The sequence below is a fragment of the Corapipo altera genome, unplaced genomic scaffold (assembly GCF_003945725.1).
Source record: "Corapipo altera isolate COAL_440 unplaced genomic scaffold, ASM394572v1 225, whole genome shotgun sequence".
NCBI classification, from domain to species: Eukaryota; Metazoa; Chordata; class Aves; order Passeriformes; family Pipridae; genus Corapipo; species Corapipo altera.
Genome location: NW_020885124.1, coordinates 38,200 through 58,158, shown reverse-complemented (window position 1 = coordinate 58,158; position 19,959 = coordinate 38,200). Strand labels below are relative to the sequence as shown.

The following is a 19,959-nucleotide window of genomic DNA, read 5'->3' as shown; positions in this document are numbered from 1 at the left end:
GGCCGGGGCTGACCCGTGCGCACCCGGAACGCTTTCCCTTCCCTTCCTCTCCCTTCCCTTCCCCACCCTCCCCAGAACATCACCTGCTGGCAGCGGCGAGCTCGGCGCCTTGTTCCGGGCGTTCGGAGCTGTTGGCGGCGCGTCCGGACCCCGCGGGGATCCCGCGGGATGCGCGGCCGGTGATCCCCGAGCTTAGCGCTGCGTTTAAGGAGAGCGCGGGAGGTCGGTGGGAGGTGAGGGGAGGTGAGGCACGGCACGGGCCGGCCCTGTCTCCCGAGCCCCGCCGGGCACTGGCTCGCTCTCGTGGCCTTGGGCTCCTTGCCCTGCTCCCCGCTTTTCCTCCCCCCCGTGTCTATAAATGATGAAAACAGCCTTCGGGGCTGCGGGGGGATTACATCGGTCAATGTTTATACAGCCCTCAGAGCAGCAAGAGGTGTCTGCATTAAGGAACAGTATAATTCTGCAATTATATAAGAAAATCCCGGAAAAGTTACTCGTCAGATCAGTGCTTCGCTTGGAAAGCATATTTTGACCTCAAAGAAAATCGGTGTCCTGGTCCTGTTACCTCCCGTGCCTAGAGCATAAATAGCATCCCTTCCTCGGAGTGGGGCTGGAGCTGTGCTAAATGGAGCAGCTAATGGAGCATTTCAGCGCGGCTCGGGTGTCACCGGGAGCCGTCTGAAACCCAAGAGGTCGAACTGCCCAGGGAGCGCTGGCAGGGAGCGCTGCCGGGATGAGCAACAGCCCGGGGGGTCCCCGGGGGCCTGGGGGTGGACGGTGCTGTGGGATTTGGGATTTGGGATGACCTGGTCCTTGAGCTGTGCTGCTGGAGTCCCTGGGCTTAACTCCCTGTAAGTGTCTGTGCTGGCTCAGGCTTGCCTACAGTTTTCTCTCTGGTTCCTGGTTTTTATTTGTCTTTCTCCTCAAGGCCTGGTTCAGGAGTCGAGTGGCATTTGGGAGTGTTGTGGTTTCTCCATTGGTGTTCATGTTAGAGCGTGGATGTTTTGTACCTGTCCCAGGCCTGGGTTTGTCTCTGTGTTAACCTGTAGGTATCACAGAGACTATTCCCAGTAACTTCTAAACTGTTCTCACTTAATTCTGCCGTGAGACAGCTTGTCCATGCTCTGTTCCTTTCCTTTGCGGTTCGGGATGGTGAATTCCAAAAGCCACTCGCTCTCTTGGCACCAAAGCTCTTTTTAAACGAGCCCCGAGGTATTTCCCTGCTCTGCTGTCGCCGTGGTGGTTGGTTGAGGGCAGAGGAATCTCCTCTGCCAGCACTTGACCGCGGGGAGGGGTTGATCGGTGTCGTGACAGGGCCGAGGGGCTGTGATGTTCTTCCCCGCCCCTGTTAAATGAGCCTCTTTGTGCGGCTGTAACCGAACCAGGATGTTGGCCGGGAGCTTCTGAAACCCAACCCCGGCCCTGCCAGTGACTTACCCAGTGGCCTGGGGCAAATCACTTCCCCTCTCTGTGTCCCGGTGCTTGTCGGGGTGAAGAACGGTTCTCATTCGAGCCCGAGGGTGAGGGAGCTCCCGGGTGCTGTGCCCTGTGACACCTCTGCTTTTCGGCAGCTCACAGAATTCCTCTGTCACCACTCGTGGGTTCTCCTCACGTGTTCCTACGTAAATTAGAAATATGCTTTAAATTGGATCGTGGAGATGGGCAAGTGGAGCGAGTTCGTGGGTGCTCTGGGCTACAAGACGCTGGACAGCGACGCACGGGGGGATGTAGAACTAAAGCAGGGGAAAAAGTGGGGAAAGGATGAGCAGTGTGGACAAAACAGGAAATAAATCAAGGAAAGGACTTTGTGCCCGAGAGGAGGGAGAGGAGCAGCATGGAAGGGTTTGGAGAGCTAACCAGAAATCTCTCTTTTTCTCAAGAAACTTCGCAAGGCAAACGAATGTCACGGTTTGCCCGAAGAATGTTTTTGTTATTGGGTGCACACGAGGTGGGAATCAGCCAAGAAACCGTTTTCTGCGTTGTTTTGTTGCAGATGGAGCCTGATGTGAAGCAGGACACAGGACTCTCCGGAGGCAGCAGGAGTCAGCACCTGTAATGCAGCCTCTGCTTCAGCCCCACACTCCACTGGATGAAGGTCAGTTTAGGAAAACACCCTCAGTGTCCGCTGTAGGTGCTGCCAGAAAAGGTGTTTTCCTGTAATCTCCAGCCTCGGGAGCAGGAAGTAACCTTTATTTTTCCCAGCTAAAAATACCTGCTGCTTTTGATGGGGAGGGCGATATCCAGGAGAAGAACTCTATTTATAAGTCTTCCATACCAAACAACGCTGTTTGAGTGTGCCCCAAAATAATTCTTATCCCTTAATTAACCCCAAGACAGGCTGTTGTATAACATGAACCCTGAGAGCAACGTAACACCCTCTAAAAGGCAGGTTGAAAGCCCTTCAGAGTAGAACCTGCAGCTTGAGCAAAGGTTACCAGCTGTCTTATCTTCTGCAAAGATAGCGAGTCTTGCCTTGGACTTTAAATGATGGGACTCTGTAAACCTGTTAATGAGAAATCCTAGGGCAGATAACGGGGAAAATGATGATTTTGTTTCTGCAGTGGCCCATCTTCAACCATCCCTGTGTGGCCTCAGGCAGCTGGGCCTGTAGGCTGCGGGTCTCTCTTTGTTGGGATGGTTTTCTGTAGGATTTTTGGTGTCCAGTTAATCTCTTCCTCGTGTTGGCTCATGGGGATCAATTAATTATGTTGGAATGCCCTTCATACTCATTTTCATGGCTTCACTTATCTGCATTTTATCTGCAGCCATGCTGGGATCAGTTGAGTTTGAACCTTTTCGGGGTAATTCTGAGTCACCCCAGGCACGTGTTGGCAGGTTCTGGGTGGGAATTTTCTCCAGGGTCACAGTGCAGGGACGGTGTGTAGAGTCAGGAGCTGGGTGGACCCAGAGGAGTTGATTCACAGTTCTTGGCTGCATGGTTTCAGTGTGTTTCACAACAAAGGACTGAGGGAAATCCTCCCCTTGAAGATACAGTTTCCGGGTGTTCAGTTATTTTAAAGGAGTCATTTAAAGGAGGAAGTGACTGGAACTGTTGTGTTTGGAATAGTTCTATAAATTGATCAGCCCAAGGCATGTCATTTGCATGGCAATCTCACCAAAGCTCAGTGTTTGGAGTGAAGGTTGTTTCCTTGGCCTTTTGGTGCTGATTCATGCTGTTTCAAGCAGTTGCTGTTTTCTTTTCCTCTCCAAGCCTCATAAAGATTAGCTGGGAGGTTGAGTTGTTCCGAAGATCCTTCTCTCTGCCTGTCCAAGCCCTTGTTACCAGCAGCATTTCATATCTGCTTTGAGTAATACGTGATCCATCTCATCTACTGGAAGCAAACCTATGATTTGCCTGTTTCCCTGCCAGGCCCTCGTTATTCCACGCTCCCCTTCCAACTCAGACTCCCCGTTCCTGGCGAGGTGAGCAGTGTGGCCCAGCTGGAGATGGCAGAATAATTACCGCTGTCTCTTGGGGGAAAATGTAATTGGAGTAATTGTGCATCTGCCAGAAGGTCCTTGGGGAACCCCCACCCCAGGGGCTGATGTCAGACGTGGTTTTCTGGTGCAGTTTTGGGAGCTGCTACTCAGCCCTCCTGTGATGTCGGTTCCTCCAGTAACACGTAGCAAAGAACTAAATCTGATACATCTGAGGATCAGGCTTTGCTTTTTCTAACACCTGGTTAAATCAGTGCAACATCTTGCTGTAGCTGAAGCAGTTCAGAAGGGTCTCTCTGAGCTCCTTTTCGTACCCTTTGAGTTCTCTTTCTGCCTCTTGCTGAAAATATCGCTGTTGTTGTGTGGTGGGGGAACAGCCCGTGGCCAGGTTTGAGCAGCTGCTGTCCCTGGCACTGCCTGGACGTGGGAGGTTGTGCAGAACAACGTGCTGAGGAGCTCAACATGCAGGTTGTGAGCTGGGCACAGGCAGGTGTGCCATGGTTTGGCTCGCTCTGCCTCGCTTCGTAGTTCTTTATATCCATAATAAACAGAAATAACAACTTCAGTAGCATTTTAATCCTTTTGCTATGCGTGTCCCTTGTTCTAGATGGATCTGTTCACTTTTAGGGCTGCTTTGAGCGACCTTCTGATTTGCAGCATTAAAGTTACAGTCCCTGTGCTCCCAAGTTCTCAAAACAGTGTCATGTGCAGTGACTATTAGAGTAAGATTGGCTTTGGTTGCTGTTTACTGCCTTCAAACAAATGCAGTAAGTGCTTTTTTTACAAGGTTTAAGTTATTCCCAGTTAACTGGTTCTTACCCTGAGGCAGGAGCAGACACAAAACCCGAGTGCCCAAAGCACTGTGGAATTTGTCCTTTTGCTATGTAAACTGGGGCAGGTATAGTTAAACTTGTGTTTAATGCTACTTTCATCTCCTTCATCTCCCCATATATCAACACTGCCCTTGGGTCAGCTGGATTTTCCAAGCTGGGAGCCAGAGCTGGGTGTTGCTCCCTGCCAGCACAGGCAGTGTGACCCAATGCTTCCTCCAGACTGAAGTTACTGTAAGGGTTTCTGCTTTGTGACCTCCCTCAAACAGGCTGAAAGCCCCTGTCTTCAAGTCAGGAACTAGAAAACGAGGACCACGCAGCCAAGAACCAGCTTTTTAAAGTGTTCTCTGAGCACTTTATCGAGCAGTAACTAAGTGTTGGGTTGTTCCAGCCCAGGCCCTCCATGAACTGTTTCCACAGTCCTCAGAGTAGTGACCCCATCAAAAATCAGTCGTGGTTGCCTCTCTTCTTGCCACGTTTGTTCCCCCCTGGTTTCTGCCGTGCTTCCTGCAGCCAGATGCTGGTGGATGTGCTCTCCTCTCATCCCTGCTGCCTCAGGATTAATTGGCACCTCCTCTGCTCCCGCTCTGCGCTGTCTCCCCTTTCACACCGTGTTTGCTCTCCACCTTCCTTGAACTCCTGACACGGCCCTGCCATCCCAGCCTGCTCTTTTCTTCCACACTAGGTGACAAGAAACTTAACTCTAAACCAATTTGTCGGGCTGTCCCTGGAGGACTGCTCCGCCCCGGGCCCCGCAGCAGCACCTCTGTGCTCTCTCCCGGCTCCCAGCCAGCCCCGGGCCATTCCGTGGCCTCCTGCAGGTGACTCCAGGGCCTCCTGCAGAATGCACAGAGTACCTGTGCTGCCTGCAGGGCAGCACTTAAGGAGATCTCCTCTATTAACGAGGTTTGCCAGTTTATGGTTTAGTTCTCCGAGGAGGAAAAGTGGCTACAGTTAATTTAACTGTGTGTCCACTCCTGGTGTCCATTCCCAGTCTGTTCCCAGCCAGCACCCCCCAGGCTGCTGGTGGTGGTGTTGTTGTAGGAATTTCCATTTAGCCACGCATCTGTGCTGCAAAACAAAAGCAGTGTGGTTCTGACATCTCATCGAACCCTCTGCATGATTAATTAGCTCATTAATCATTAAGCAGTTAATCGGTAACGATTAATAGACTGAGGGCTGAATCTCTGTGTGCCAGGGGTAGGAGCTTGTTTTGTTTGTCACAGAGCGAGAGCCAGCCAAGGATCTGGTGGCATTTTGTGCTCCAGGGGCTGTGTGAGGAGCTCCAGCTGCTTTCCCCCACGTGAGGTGTTAGCAGGGCAGGAAGAACAACAGCAGCAAAAAGAGCAGAAATAAACCAAAATACCACAGCGAGGTATTCACGGGGCCTGAGCTGGAGCTTGGATTTTGTGCACCTGGAGGTGTATTCCCTAACTGCGAGGCTGTTCAGGAAAACAAACACCTCTTCACAGACATGTCGGGTTCCACACCCGTGTTGGTGACCAGCTGTCATATTCCTGGCTCACTCCATCACGGAGCAGGCTCCAACAGCTTGGCTGGGCCCTGGCAGAAGCTGTGTTAGTTCCTGTTCAGTCAGCCTGCTGGGTTTGGGGTGTTTTGGGAACTGGCAGTCCGTGTGCTGGGCAGGCTCGGGAGCGTGGCCCGCCCGGGCTCCCCGCCAGCACCTTGGCACTGGAGCGGCACAGTCAGTGCTCATTAATATTTATCTCTCTCTTATAGGAGATATGAAGGAGGGGACACAGTTCAGCTTGGCAGGACCAGGAGCTGAGGTGGGGTTTGGTGTCAGCCCTGCCGGGTGCTGGGTTTGCCAGCAGAGGCGGTGCCAGGGTGGGGAGCAGGTCCAGGGGCGAGCTGGGAAGCTGATGTGTAGTTCAGGGTCAGGATCAGGCCCAGCGATGGCTGGAGAGGTCCAGGGTTGAGGCAGAGCTGAAGGGGACATGGCCATGGCCACCAGCTCAGCTGCAGACTGGCCCTCCTGTGATGAAGCCCAGGGCCCATGGGCTGAGCCACGGGGTGTCCCCCAGTGTCCTGGGTGTTTGGGCACCAGGATGTGGGATCTTGCAGCGACAAACACTGACGTTCAGCCCGTGGGGAGCAGAGGGGAAGCCGGGCTGGTTGCTGGCTGGAGGACCAGCAGTGTGACCCCTGAATGTACAGCCCAGGGCTCCGTGCCCGGTTCCGTGTCCCCCTGTGGCCAAGCAGGGCTCCAACTCCTGTGGCTCCTCAGGGGATGATGTAAAGGGCACGGGGAGACACGTGTCTGTGGGCTCCCCAGTTCCTCCATCCCACGGGAAGCGTGCTGCCTCTGGAGCACACGGTGTTCCTTGGGCTGGCGGGTGACACACGTGTAATTAATGACATGGAGCAGGATGGTAATGAAGGCCTGGGACAATAACTGCCCTCTGACCCTGCTCTGTGCTGGAGAACCGAGCCCGTGCCCTCTGCTCTTCTGGGGAAACTGGTTTCGGATGTGGGGTTGGTGACTGGCACCAAGAGAGCGAAATGAGAGCTGTGTTTTCCAGCCCCTGCTCTGTGAAGTCCTTTCCCTAAGCTGTCCAAAATGCTGGCAGGGCGTTAGCAGGATGACCTCGGAAAGGGACTCGGAGACCACCCTGGACGAGGACTCCCAGCCCAACGATGAGGTGGTGCCCTACAGCGACGATGAGACGGAGGACGAGCTGGACCCTCGGCAGCCTGGGGCTGAGCCGGGACAGAGCCAAAGCCACGGACACGGCGAGGAGAGCCGAGAGCCCGGCAAGAAAGGTACCACGGGCTGGGGAGAAACGGTCCTGAACAGAGGTTGGGGATCCATTGGACTGCTGTGCTTAGGTGTCAGGTGGGATTTGGGAATCTGAGTGTGGAGGAGGAATTGAGGGCAGGTCAGTTGAACAAAGTCAGAAGGAAACTGAGCTCCGTTCCAAGCTGCAGCAACAGCTCTGGGCCAGCGGTCCTTGCGTAAAGCTAATGAGCTGCGTGGTGACCTCCTCTTAATTAAGGCAGGCACTGGATGTACATGGCCTGTGCTCTGGGAACTGCTCGAGCAGAGCTCCAGATCCTTGTCTTCCCAATCCTCTGGAAACTGGCACCAGCAGAAGCTTTTTGCTGTGTCCAGTCAGTGGTTTCTCTGGATTTCTGCTCTCTAAGGCTTGCACAGAGCAGATTTCCGCCTCACTGCTCCTTTTGTAGCCTCCTGAGATTTCTGAAAGGTAAAAGGTGAGTAGGAGGAGTTCAAAGGAACCATCAGGTGCAGCCTGTGGCTGCTGCCAGGGTAGGAACATCGGTGGGAGGAACCTTTCTGGCATCCCTTCAAGCCTCTGCCCGAGGAAGAGTTGTAGCTCCTTTAAATCCCCCTTTTGCAGGGCTGCAGTGGGAGTACTTTTAATTTAACCAAGGCCTGTTTAATTAATACAGATTCCTTCCTGTTTGGGTGGCAACTCCCCCCTCCTTTTATAACCATCTCTGATGTGTTTTCATTTTATAACTGCCTAGCACACGTTTCGTTTGGGGGATTTGGATGATGACATTCTTTAAAGATGATGAATGACCAATGCAGCTGCCCAAATATTAGGTATCAGTGTCAGAGTTTAAAGTCATTAATTTTATGGGGCTTCCTTCCTGCAGGTTTTATTTCAGCACCTAATTTGCCGGTTTTCTATCAGTTTTATCAACACTGGAATACGGTGAAGAAATGTTTATGTAGACTTGTTGACGATTTTGTTTAGCCCTGTCATTTTCACCAAATTTAATTACTTTCTCAATGCATGCTCTTATAAACTTTTAACCCCAAACCTGGTCCTCCAAGGTAAATATTTCTCTTTTATCTTCGGGGCTCGGTAGGAGCTTGTGGCTTTCACTTCCAGCACGTTGGTTACAAACCCTGAAAAAAGGGGAAAAATCCAGGTGTGTCAGTCCAGACTTGCTGTGAGGTGGGAGGAAAACCAAAGGCTTTGTGCTCGGAGCAGCCCAGGAGCAGCTGCACGGTGCCCACGCCTCTGCCGCCGGTGGTTTCACCCCGTGCACGGGGAGGAGAATCCCATGAAACCAGGAAGAGCACCCGGGAAGGACGACGGCCGTGGGTTGAGGGAAGGGGGAGATGCTCGTGGGATGAGTCAGGAAAGCTGCGTTTCCAAACCCTGCCTGCCTCAGTCACCCTTCCCGGGCGGGCAGAGCTCCTGGGAGCTGGATCAAAGCCGTGGAATGAGAACCTGCTGCGGGACTGAGGGTAGGAAAGGGAGCTGAAGGGTCTCAGAGGGAAAGAGCAGACATGGAAAATCACTTCCCAAGTGCCATTCCTATTCCTGAGTTTTCATGCCATCGGACAAAACTTGTGGCCGAGGAAAATAAAATGAGCGCCTCAGATTTGTCCCTTTTTTGTGGGTGTAAATGAAAACCCACGGCACAGCGTGGATATATCAAATTATTGCTTTCAAAAGTGACCCGACCTCTTCGTTTCTAGAAAGACAGAGAACTGTTTGGAGCGTTTAGTGGCTTCTCAGGTGTCACAGAAGCAAAGGAAAAGAGGGGAGGGAATTTAGCATGAATAAATGTTACTCTGAAGGCTTTCCGTTTCTCACAGACCTTTTAAATTGTTAAGCAACACTTCTTCCTACCCCCGATGACATTTGAATTGTTAATAAAGACAAATAGCCTGGAAAACCGCCTTGAAAAGCTTTTTTTAGCCTCTGTACTAAAAAGCAGGTACCAGCCTTGCTTCAGCCGAAGGTGCCTTTAGAAGATGGATTTGAGAGAAAGCCTAAAAGCGACAGATTTGTTCCCTCGTGTTTGTAACAAGTTTTGACCCGTTTTGTCGCTTCCAGACTGCAGCTGGCAAGTGAAAGCCAACGATCGGCGCTTCTACGACCAACCCGCCTTCAAGAGAACAATCTTCCTGTGCTTCAAAAAAAGCAAATATGCGGTAAGGCGTCTCGCCTCAAGGAGGTGCTAACTGCCGGGTGAATGCTTCCTTAATCCCTGCGGGATCTTCGGAGCGGCTGGGGAGCGCTGGGAAAGCCACCGTTCGAACCTCCTTAGGGTTTCCAGCAGAGGAGGGGAGGATGACTGGGTTGGGGGGTTGTGAATGGAAAATCAAGCCATCAAGAGATGTGCCCTCATCCCAAATTCTCACACGGTTGCTTTGCTTAAAAATATGCACGTTTGTGATGGAAGAAGAACCTGCAGCCTGACTGACATTTGGGTTTCTCCCACAGGACAATGCAATTAAGACATACAAGTACAACCCCATCACTTTTTTACCTCTGAATCTGTTTGAACAGTTTAAGAGAGCAGCCAACTTCTATTTCCTTGTTCTTCTCATTTTGCAGGTAAGAAAGGCAGAGAATACTCCCTGCAAAGGGAATTTGGGCTCAATAATATTTGTGACACAACTCAGGGCACTGCCTGGACTGTTACCCAGCCCAGCCCCATCCCAACAGAAACAGGATGGGCTGGATGCAAAGCTCAGGAATTTCATGACGAAAAGATGTGTCTTGGGTTCAACTTGGGAATCAGAAGCACCCACAGAATATATGGGGGACTGTGATATTTAAAGAGGAGCCGGTGCTGAAGTAGGGCAGCCCAGCCAAACTTCTCCTGGAGAGTTTTGTTCATTTTCACAGCCTGACTTAAAAAAACTCCCTCTGCTGTGTTGGTTTCTTTCTCCTGTTCCAGTCAGATCGGTAGGAAATGCCTCCGAGCTGAGCTTGCTCGATGCTCCTGTGCTGAACTGCTTTCCTTGCTCTTTTGTAGTCGATCCCCCAGATAAGCACCCTGGCGTGGTACACGACGCTGGTGCCCCTGCTCTTCGTGCTGGGAATCACTGCAGTCAAAGACCTGGTGGATGACATTGTAAGAGCCCTGCTCTGTCCATGTGAAGAGCAAACCCCCCCAGTGGAGCTCATTTGCCCCGGTGTGACACGCAGCACATTCTCTGCTCTGGTTTCAGGCTCGGCACAGGATGGACAACGAGGTCAACAACAGGACATGTGATGTCATCAAGGATGGAAGGTGTGAATGGTCCTTGTTTGCCTTGTTACTGAGCTTTGTCACGGATCTCAGGCCGTGGATGATAGGGAAGGTTCAGCTCTCTGTTCTCTGCTGCCTGTGTGAAAACCTAATTGAAACTGGAAGAGAATTGGCCCAAGGAGTAATTTAACATTAATCCTGTGGCACTAAATCTGGGCTGAGAGACTCTTCTTTGGAGAGAAGGATAGGAATTCATATCTAGGTGAAGTGGGAGGAGAAGAGGTACGTTAGGACTTCTGAGTTACAGACCTCAAATAAATTGCAGTTTCCAAAAAGCAAACCTACTCTATCCCAAGAGGTCCTGTTTTTCTCTTCAGCATTGCAAGATTTATGGAGTGCATATTGTTCTAGATTAAAGAGTAGTAATCATTAAACTATCTTGATATTAGGTTCAAACCCACCAAATGGAAAGATATTAAAGTTGGTGACGTCATTCGTCTGAAGAAAAATACTTTCATTCCTGTAAGTGCTTCAGATGCCTTTGGTTTATGTTTCTACAGAGTTCTGGGGGAATCTTCACCTGCATTTATTTTTATTTGATTTGTTTTCTAGGCTGATATTTTACTGCTGTCCAGCTCAGAACCAAACAGTCTGTGCTACGTGGAGACAGCTGAACTGGATGGGTAGGGATGTCTCGGAGTTAATTTGGGATGACTGGTCAAAGAGCAAAGGGTGTGCATGTCAGATTCTGCTTGTTAAGTGGGGAACTGCGGGAACTGAGGCACTGTTGATTCCCACAATTCAAGGATCCTTATAAATCAGTGAGGGTCCACTGCAGTGCCACAGAGATGTCAGAAGTGTTGGAGAATGTGACGTAGGAAGGACGCGGACTGATTTTTTACCTTTGGAAAGGGTTGTCCAGAGAAGTGGTGGCACCCATGGCATATTGATTTTCCTCCATTTAATGTTGTTCAAACGTCTCTCCTGTACCCGTGTCTTAAATAAAATTGCCTTTTTATCCTTTCTTCTTAGTGAGACTAATTTAAAATTCAAAATGGCCCTGGAGGTGACGCACAGGCAGCTTCAGGAGGAGAGCGCGCTGGCAAACTTTGATGGTTGGTACAGTTCTGTCCCTGACACCATTAAAAGCAGTTCACAAGTCAGTGCAAGTAAAGGAAAGCTCCTTCTGTGGTTCTTGTAAATTAAACATGTTCCCCTCCACATGTTGTAGGTCTGATTGAGTGCGAAGAGCCCAATAACCGACTGGATAAGTTTACAGGAACGTTATTCTGGAGGAACTCCAGTTATTCCCTGGATGCCGATAAGATTTTGTTGCGTGGGTGTAAGATCAGGAATACGGATTTCTGCCATGGAATGGTGGTGTTTGCAGGTGTGTAATATTTCCCTCTAGAGTGAAAAGGCATCTTCATCCTCTAGACATCAACTGCATTTCATGTCTGAGTGTGGTAAAACAGCCGTACTGCCACTTGTTTCTTTATTATATCTTTCCCCTGTTTGAATTTTTTACTCTTCATTTTTAGGTGCTGACACGAAAATTATGAAAAACAGCGGAAAGACGAGATTTAAAAGGACCAAGATTGACTCCCTTATGAACTACATGGTTTATACTGTAAGGTTTTTTGTGTAAAATTCCCAGGGTTGAGCTTGTTTTTAAGTGAGTAGTGAATGCAAAGCTAGGTGTGCAATGAGAACATCTCCAACTGAGCTGGGGTGGAGCAGGAGGAAACGCAGGAAGGTGCCTTTGTGGGAAAGGTTTACTCCTGTTCTTCTGTCACGTTCGGAAGGCGGGGGTTTGGGATTGAAGGGGAGCAGAGGGAGAAGTGTGACAGGCCCGTGTGCCCCCCGCAGATCATCGTGGTCCTCATCCTGCTGTCGGCCGGGCTGGCCATCGGGCACACCTACTGGGAGCAGCAGGTTGGCAACTGCTCCTGGTACCTGTACGATGCAGAGGACTTCAGCCCTCCCTACCGGGGCTTCCTCAACTTCTGGGGGTACCTCATCGTCCTCAACACCATGGTGCCCATCTCCCTCTACGTCAGGTAGGGGAGGTGCCGTTATTTCGGGGGGGGGGGGGAGCTGCAGCCGGCAGGGAGAACATTCCAACATTCCCACTCTTTCTTTCAGCGTGGAAGTGATTCGCTTTGGCCAGAGCTACTTCATCAACTGGGACCTGCAGATGTACTACCCCGAGAAGGACACGGCGGCCAAGGCCAGGACCACCACGCTCAACGAGCAGCTGGGGCAGATCCAGTACATCTTCTCGGACAAGACCGGAACCCTCACGCAGAACATCATGACCTTTAAAAAGTGCTGCATAAACGGCCAAAGATACGGTAACCTGGGCAAAGCCTCTGCAGAGGAGGAGGGATTTGAATGCTCGAGGGAAATCAGGTGCACACGAGTCGTCTGAGTTCCACCTGAACTTCCACAGTCTGCCCTGGCATTGAGTAAAGCTCCAGTACAGTTGAATTACTGGGGTTTTCCCACTGTTTTCCCATTTAGAAAGTGGAAATTGATGGACTCGAGTGGAAACTTCCCAGCAGAAAATTTACAAAATTATTTACTTTTCACTACAATGTTTTGGGGACAAAACCTAGAAACAAACAAGGAAATTCAGTAAGAGCAGCAGCTTCTCCTCTCCCTGTTCCTTCCACTCCTAGTGCAGGACACAACTGAGCTCTGTTTGACTTTGTGCTGGGTTGTAAAAGCTTTGTTGTGGTCCCTCTGACGGCGGGCGCTTGCCTTGCAGGAGACAGCCGGGACAGAGCGGGGCAGCTCCAGAGCCACCCCGAGGTAGGTCTGTGGAACTGTGGCACGGGCACAGTGCCTTGGCACAGCGTGGAGAGAGGTGCAGGTGGGCACAAAGCAAGGGCACCTGGGGTAACTCGGCCTCTCTCCTGCCCCGTTTTCTAAGCAGCAAGTGGATTTCAGCTGGAATGTGTACGCCGACGGGAAGTTCCTCTTCTACGATCACTACCTGATAGAGCAAATAAAGTCTGGAAAGGAGCCAGAGATTCACAAGTTCTTTTTTCTGCTTGCCATTTGTCACACGGTCATGGCTGACACTTCTGATGGTGAGTGTGGCCTTTTTGTTGTTGTTTTTTTTTTCCTTGTGTAGGAGGAAACAATAATTCAAACGCAGGGATTGCACAGGGGAGAGGCCCAAAGGCAGTGCTGATCCCATAAAGGAGGAGGAGTGTTAGCATGCTCTTTTAAACAAAACTAAATGTAGAGGTGACCAGCTGTTGAATTCATGGATGGGAAACATCAGGTTGGAAGATTCAATGGAAACATGGGAGAGTAATGTTGCTTCACTCCCACCTTTGTGAGGTGATACCAACAGCATCCTGTCCTTTCTTGCTCTTGGGGCTGTGTCCACTCGTTGTATTGGTGTCTGTGGCCAAGGGTTGGTCTTTTGGAGCTTAAATGGCTGCACTGAGAAATCAAGACATTGAGGCAGAGGAGTTTTTGGTGCCTGCAGGGAGGCGGGTTCAGGACTGATCCCGATGGAAGCACATCCAGTAAAAAGGGGTCCCCGCTCCCTGTTCTCCGTGTGCGCTGCTGTTGGGGCTGCAGCAGTGTCCAGGTGTGTCCTCAGGTGTATCCTGGCTTTCTCTCCTCCCCCCTCCCATGCTGCAGGTCAGCTCAACTACCAGGCAGCCTCCCCGGACGAGGGGGCCCTGGTGACGGCCGCCAGGAACCTGGGCTACGTGTTCCTGTCCCGCACCCAGAACACCATCACGCTCAGCGAGATGGGCGCCCGCAGGACCTACGAGGTCCTGGCCATCCTGGACTTCAACAGCGACAGGAAGAGGATGTCTGTCATCGGTGAGCTCCTGCCAACCGGCCCCCGTGGACAGGGTCACTCGTGTTTCCTGGGGGAAGAGGGAGCTGCGAGGGCAGCCGGGGGCAAGAATTAACAGCTGGGTGACAGCCCTGTGACACACTGAACAAGAAGCCTGATCTTGTAGCTTTGGCACTTAGCAATAGGCTGAAAAATCCAACCTGAGACTATTCCTCTGTATAAATGTGCCACCTCTCCTGTTTTCCTGCGCAGTCAGAGAGGCCGGTGGGAACATCAGGCTGTACTGCAAAGGGGCTGACACGGTGATTTACGAGCGGCTGCACCCCAGCAATCCAAAGAGAGAAGCCACAGAAGAGGCGCTCGATGTATGTTTGGTTTTTATACGCCGTTTTTAAATCAACAACTGTGTCTTTCTGACAATAATGTCGTTAATTTCCTTCTCCTAAGCTATTAACACAAATGCAGACCTGCCATTGGTTCTGCCAATTGGACTTGTTTTATCAAGCTTTCTAAATCCCATGGTCTTAACTCTTACATTTGGATTAAATGAAGAGGGGTTTTTTTGTGCATATGTGTGGTTTTTACCATTTTTCAGGTCTTTGCAAATGAAACTCTCAGGACACTCTGCCTATGCTACAGAGACATAAGTCAGGATGAATTTGATGTGTGGAATAAAAAGTTTGTGGAGGCCAGTTTAGCTACCAGCAACCGAGATGAAGCTCTGGACAAAGTGTACAAGGAGATAGAAAAAAACTTGATTGTAAGAAGCTGTACATTTTTAGTGTACTCCTATTCTTATATTAAAAGAAACCGATTTTTTTATGCTACTAAACCCCTGTATTTCAAATCCCTTCCAGCTGCTTGGTGCAACAGCTATTGAAGACAAACTGCAGGATGGGGTTCCAGAAACTATCTCCAGACTCTCCAAAGCAGACATTAAAATCTGGGTGCTCACTGGTGACAAAAAAGGTGGGTTTGCTTACAGCCAAAGAGCTAAAAACAGGAGGATGTTTCCCTGCGCATCCACGCTGTGGCATTGAAAGGGAATTCTCATACTGAAACATAAATCAGAAATTCCTGAAGTGCTCCCAACAGACAGAACAGGCAGAACTCAGGACAGAACTTTCAGAAAATATTTTCCTCTCCATTTCTTCTTGTAGAAACTGCTGAAAATATTGGATTCTCTTGTGAACTCCTGACAGAGGAAACAGCCATCTGCTATGGAGAAGATACCAGGCAAGTGAAAACACAGAGGATTCCCTTTCCAGGATTTTCAGTCTGGGACTGACCAAGCTTAAAGTTTGTCCTTGGTCCTCCTGCAATAGCCTCCCCCTCTCTTTCCAGTGCTCTCCTTCAAACGAGGCTGGAAAACCAAAGGAACAGGGCTGGATCCAGCCCACATTCCTCTCTCAGAATGAACGAGCCCTTCTTCCAGGGCAGCAAAGATCGGGCTCTAATCATCACTGGCTCCTGGCTGGTATGTGCAAAGGCTGCTTGGGATTTTGGGGGCCCCACCAGGCCCCAGTGTCCCTCCCTGAAGGCTCTGTTCCTTTGACTGCACAAGCAGTTCATTGAAGTGCCAGAAATGTGTGCTGGGAGTGTAGTGACCTCAGGTGTGTCGTGGGGCAGTACCTGGGGTGAGACTGGAAAGGGTGCAGAAGGGAACACGATACATTTCTGTTGCACAGAACGAAATCCTGCTGGAGAAGAAAAAGAAGAAGAAGAAGCTGAAGCTGAAGTTCCCCCGAACAGCAGAAGAGAAGGAAAAGCAAGCTGAGAAGAGGAGAAGGGCCGAGGCCTACAAGGAGCAGCAGCAGAAGAACTTTGTGGACCTGGCGTGCGAGTGCAGGGCGGTGATCTGCTGCCGCGTGACGCCCAAGCAGAAGGCCATGGTGGTGGAGCTGGTGCAGAAGTACAAGAAGGCCGTCACCCTGGCCATCGGGGACGGCGCCAACGACGTGAACATGATCAAAAGTAAGGCAGCTGCAGCACTCTCTGGCTAGGACACATCTCCTCTGCCCTGCTCCTGCGCTCTCTCCGCTGTCCCTCTCTGCTCCGAAGACTCTTCCATCTGTGTCACTGCCACAGGGCTTTTAGCTTCTGTGCCTGTTTCCCTTTCTGAGGAAGCCCTTTAGGAAATGGTTAGTGGTTTTTCCTGATCTATTTTTTTTTTTTTTGACACATTCCCTGAGAAGGGACCTGAATTCCCTCTGTTCTCATGTTGTGGGTTACAGTGGTATAATATAAAAACCAAAGCAATAGCCTGGGTGCCCCTTGCCTGGAGGCATTAACCATCCTGGATTGCAGCTGCTGCTCTTTGAACCACTTCCCAAGAGATCCCACAGAGAAGGAAACCTCTGGGATAGGGTTTATGTCCCTAAACTTCCTGGCCAGTTTGCTCGGGGCTTTGCTTGCTCTGTTGCATCATTTGGTTCTCCCTTGGTCAGATTTCCCATGTCTGTTGTGACAGAACAAGGACCGAGAGAGAGAATCCAGGTGACAACCACGTTGTTCCTGTCCCTCTGTCCAACCTGGCGTGTGGTGTTTGTCTCCTTGCCCCAGCTGCCCACATTGGAGTTGGGATCAGTGGCCAGGAGGGGATGCAGGCCGTCATGTCCAGCGACTACTCCTTCGGGCAGTTCCGGTACCTGCAGCGCCTGCTGCTGGTCCACGGGCGATGGTCTTACATCAGGATGTGCAAGTTTCTGAGATACTTCTTCTACAAGAACTTCGCTTTCACGCTCGTCCACATCTGGTACTCCTTCTTCAACGGCTTTTCTGCCCAGGTAGGAAGGTCTGCCGGGCTGGGATCACAGCAAGCAGGTCCTTTGTCAGTGCAGGACAGCAAAGGCTTCACCTGGGACCTGGTGGGAACATCACGTTGTCTCCAGGGATTTCTGCAGGAGGGTAGGTGGTGAGTACTGGGCGAGTTAGTTACAAGCAGTGATTCCAGAGCCCTAAAGTCAGGCCCGTGGTTGTACAGGGAGGAAGGTTTGTAAGGAGTGGGGCAGCTTCACACAGAGCCTTGAGCCGAGGTGCTGCTGCCTTTGGGATGAACACCAAGCCAGGGAGCTCAAAGCCACAGGAGAGCACCTGCGGGTTTTCTCAGGAACTGGAGGGGAAGGATGGCATACAAAGAAGCCACCGACTCCTGCGATTGCCCCTCTCTTGCAGACAGCCTACGAGGACTGGTTCATCACCCTGTACAACGTGCTGTACTCCAGCCTCCCGGTCCTGCTCGTCGGCCTGCTCGACCAGGTACTCCCACGTGGGTACAACAGACAAGTCCAAAGGCATCTGCCAGCGGGCCTTGGCTTGCATCAACACTGGTCCATAAAACAAGGGCAGTTTGGTTGGTTTGGGGGCGTTTAAAAAAGTTTTCCTCGTGCATTACTCTGTGCAAAACCCTGCTATTGGAGAGAGAAAGGGATCTGCCATTCCCTTTGGGACACTGTGTAGTTGAGCCTCTCTCTTCAAAGCTCGCTCTGAGAACAGCACGTTGCAACAGCTTTCCTTTTCTTTCCCCCCTTTATTAAGGACGTGAGCGACAAGCTGAGCCTTCGGTTCCCCAGACTGTATATTTTGGGCCAGAGGGATTTACTTTTCAACTACAAGAAGTTCTTTTTAAGTTTGCTCCACGGAGCTGTAACTTCACTCATCATCTTCTTCATCCCGTACGGAGCTTACATGAAATCTATGGGACAAGATGGAGAAGCCCCTGCAGATTATCAGTCCTTTGCTGTCACAGCAGCATCTTCCCTGATCTTTGTCGTCAATTTTCAGGCAAGTAAACGTGGCTTCCTGAACTCTGGTGCTCTGAGAACACTTTCTGCTCACGGTTCTAAATTTCTCTACTAAAAATGCAACAATCTGCAAAAAGCAGTTGACATTAATAAACTCACTGGGCGCTTTTGTTTGCTTTCAGATTGGCCTGGATACATCTTACTGGACTTTTGTCAACGCTTTTTCAGTATTTGGGAGTATTGCAATTTACTTTGGGATCACATTTGACTTGCACAGTGCTGGAATCCACGTCCTCTTCCCTTCTGGCTTTCAGTTCACAGGTCAGTCCTCGTGGTTTGTGGTTCTCGGTCCTGTCTGGGGCAGCTTTGTCACACGCTGATTGTTGTTCTGTTATTGCCAGGAACTGCTCCGAACGCCCTGCGCCAGCCGTACCTCTGGCTCACCATGATTTTATCCATTGCTATCTGCCTGCTCCCTGTAGTGGCCCAGCGTTTCTTATCCATGACAATCTGGCCCTCGGAAAGCGACAAAGTGAGTGAAGTCTGCGTTGTTTTGGTGAATTGGGCAGGTATTTATTTACTTGCAGGAGTTGGTGCTGAGACCTGGGCTGGTAGAAGGTGTCCCTGCCCATGGCAGGGGAGTGGAGAGGATGGGCTTGAAGGTCCCTTTCAACCCAAACCAGTCTCTGTAATTCCATGAGAGACAAAGAAGTGATGGTGCCCTCAGGGAGGTGACACAAGCCTGGAGAGGGGGTCCTGTGGGCAGAAAGGGTGGCCTTGGGGCTGCCCAGGGGCAGCAGCTCAGTGGGGGCCGATTCACTGTGTGCTTGGCTGAGACCTGGTGACACCACAGAGACCCCGTGAGGGTTCTGAGATCCCCAACGGGGGTTAAATTTGGGCTGGGCTGCAGTGCCAGGGGGACAGGTTGTGGCCACTCCTGCTGTGTCCTGAGCTGGCACACGGTACGGGGGTGGTGCTGCCCTGACCCCCGCCCCCCGGTGTCCGTGCAGATCCAGCGGAACCGTCGGAAGTACCTGCTGGAGGAGCAGCAGTGGCGGCGCCGGCACAGCGCGTTCCGCCGCGGGCTCTCCGCCCGCCGCTCCGCCTACGCCTTCTCGCACCAGCGCGGCTACGCCGACCTCATCGCCTCGGGCCGCAGCATCCGCAAGAAGAGGGCCCCGCTGGATGCTGTGCTGGGCACAGCGCCGGGCACCGCGGACACCCGGGAGGCGAGCTGAGGCACCGCGGGATGGCGATCCTTATTATCCCGGTTGTCCTGGTGATTGCACGGAACTGTTCGATACAAACTCAGGATCTTTTTTAACCAAAGGGCATAAGGACAGGAGGGGGTTTATGTCTTTATCACAGAACTTTCTGGGCTTGGACTCCTGGGAACACGAAAAGGCCAAGAGTTCTCCATGGAGCTACTGATCCTTGTGTGACAGTGTGCTGGGAATGGAAACCCAGCAGGGTCAGTTTTTAACGAGGCCTGGAATACTGTTGTGGTATAAAACTGCAGCTACATTTCATGTTTGTCTTTGAACTCTATTTCCTTCACGTGCTCCATTTCATTCATTAACTGCTCGGACACCACGTGGGGTGCTCAGCCCTGGGAGAGGACCCTGGACACCAAGGGAGCTGGCACGGCTGAGCTGGGGATGGGCCTGGTCATAAACTTCAGCCAGTGTCAGACTGGAGTAGGAATTAGGAGAGATCTGGTGTCTAGAAGCTGGCACAGCCTGTTCATTTCAGTTCTGGATACAGTGATGGATAACCGGGAATCAGTCACTCCCACTGGAACACACTTTACTTGCCGGTGCCTCAATTCTTTCAGTGTAAAAAGTGTTTTTATGAGTCTCTTTACATTTGCACGTCCTTTCCTCGAGTTGAGATGTTTGAATGTTTCACTTTTACCTACTTTCCCCTCCGGGACTAAGGTCGATTATCGAAAACGGTTTTATGGCAAAAATCACGCCCTCCAGCTCTCGTTCAATGGAATGTACATTTCAAAAGTGCAATGCGAAATAAACACCCTAAAACTCACGGCTGGTGTCGTGATGAGCATAAGGGGGGAGTGGGGAAGGCGGCGGGCGGAATTCCCCGCCGTGTCCCCCGCGTCCCCGGCGGTGGAAGGTGCGGG

The 19,959-nt window shown here is 51.2% G+C and overlaps 1 protein-coding gene across 2 annotated transcripts in view; it reads left to right on the top strand.

The window, feature by feature from the left end:
* Positions 1-19,309, top strand: part of ATP8B1 (ATPase phospholipid transporting 8B1) — a 19,879-nt gene extending 570 nt beyond the window's left edge. Inside the window, exons 2-29 of one of the 2 annotated variants that reach the window (XM_027669990.1) lie at positions 1,994-2,095; positions 6,860-7,052; positions 9,107-9,204; positions 9,497-9,610; positions 10,035-10,133; positions 10,231-10,292; positions 10,700-10,772; positions 10,863-10,933; positions 11,283-11,365; positions 11,482-11,640; positions 11,792-11,880; positions 12,120-12,310; positions 12,396-12,604; positions 13,021-13,064; positions 13,189-13,345; positions 13,911-14,099; positions 14,329-14,441; positions 14,672-14,836; positions 14,934-15,045; positions 15,237-15,312; positions 15,421-15,553; positions 15,765-16,050; positions 16,639-16,862; positions 17,251-17,334; positions 17,614-17,859; positions 18,002-18,140; positions 18,221-18,351; positions 18,830-19,309. In XM_027669990.1, coding sequence (XP_027525791.1) covers positions 2,090-2,095; positions 6,860-7,052; positions 9,107-9,204; positions 9,497-9,610; positions 10,035-10,133; positions 10,231-10,292; positions 10,700-10,772; positions 10,863-10,933; positions 11,283-11,365; positions 11,482-11,640; positions 11,792-11,880; positions 12,120-12,310; positions 12,396-12,604; positions 13,021-13,064; positions 13,189-13,345; positions 13,911-14,099; positions 14,329-14,441; positions 14,672-14,836; positions 14,934-15,045; positions 15,237-15,312; positions 15,421-15,553; positions 15,765-16,050; positions 16,639-16,862; positions 17,251-17,334; positions 17,614-17,859; positions 18,002-18,140; positions 18,221-18,351; positions 18,830-19,057 — 3,774 coding nt within the window. In that variant the 5' untranslated portion in view covers positions 1,994-2,089 and the 3' untranslated portion in view covers positions 19,058-19,309. Of the gene's footprint in view, positions 1-1,993; positions 2,096-6,856; positions 7,053-9,106; positions 9,205-9,496; positions 9,611-10,034; positions 10,134-10,230; positions 10,293-10,699; positions 10,773-10,862; positions 10,934-11,282; positions 11,366-11,481; positions 11,641-11,791; positions 11,881-12,119; positions 12,311-12,395; positions 12,605-13,020; positions 13,065-13,188; positions 13,346-13,910; positions 14,100-14,328; positions 14,442-14,671; positions 14,837-14,933; positions 15,046-15,236; positions 15,313-15,420; positions 15,554-15,764; positions 16,051-16,638; positions 16,863-17,250; positions 17,335-17,613; positions 17,860-18,001; positions 18,141-18,220; positions 18,352-18,829 lie in introns of both variants that reach the window. The other variant, XM_027669989.1, reaches the window with a different exon arrangement.
* The last annotated feature ends 650 nt before the right edge of the window (positions 19,310-19,959 follow it).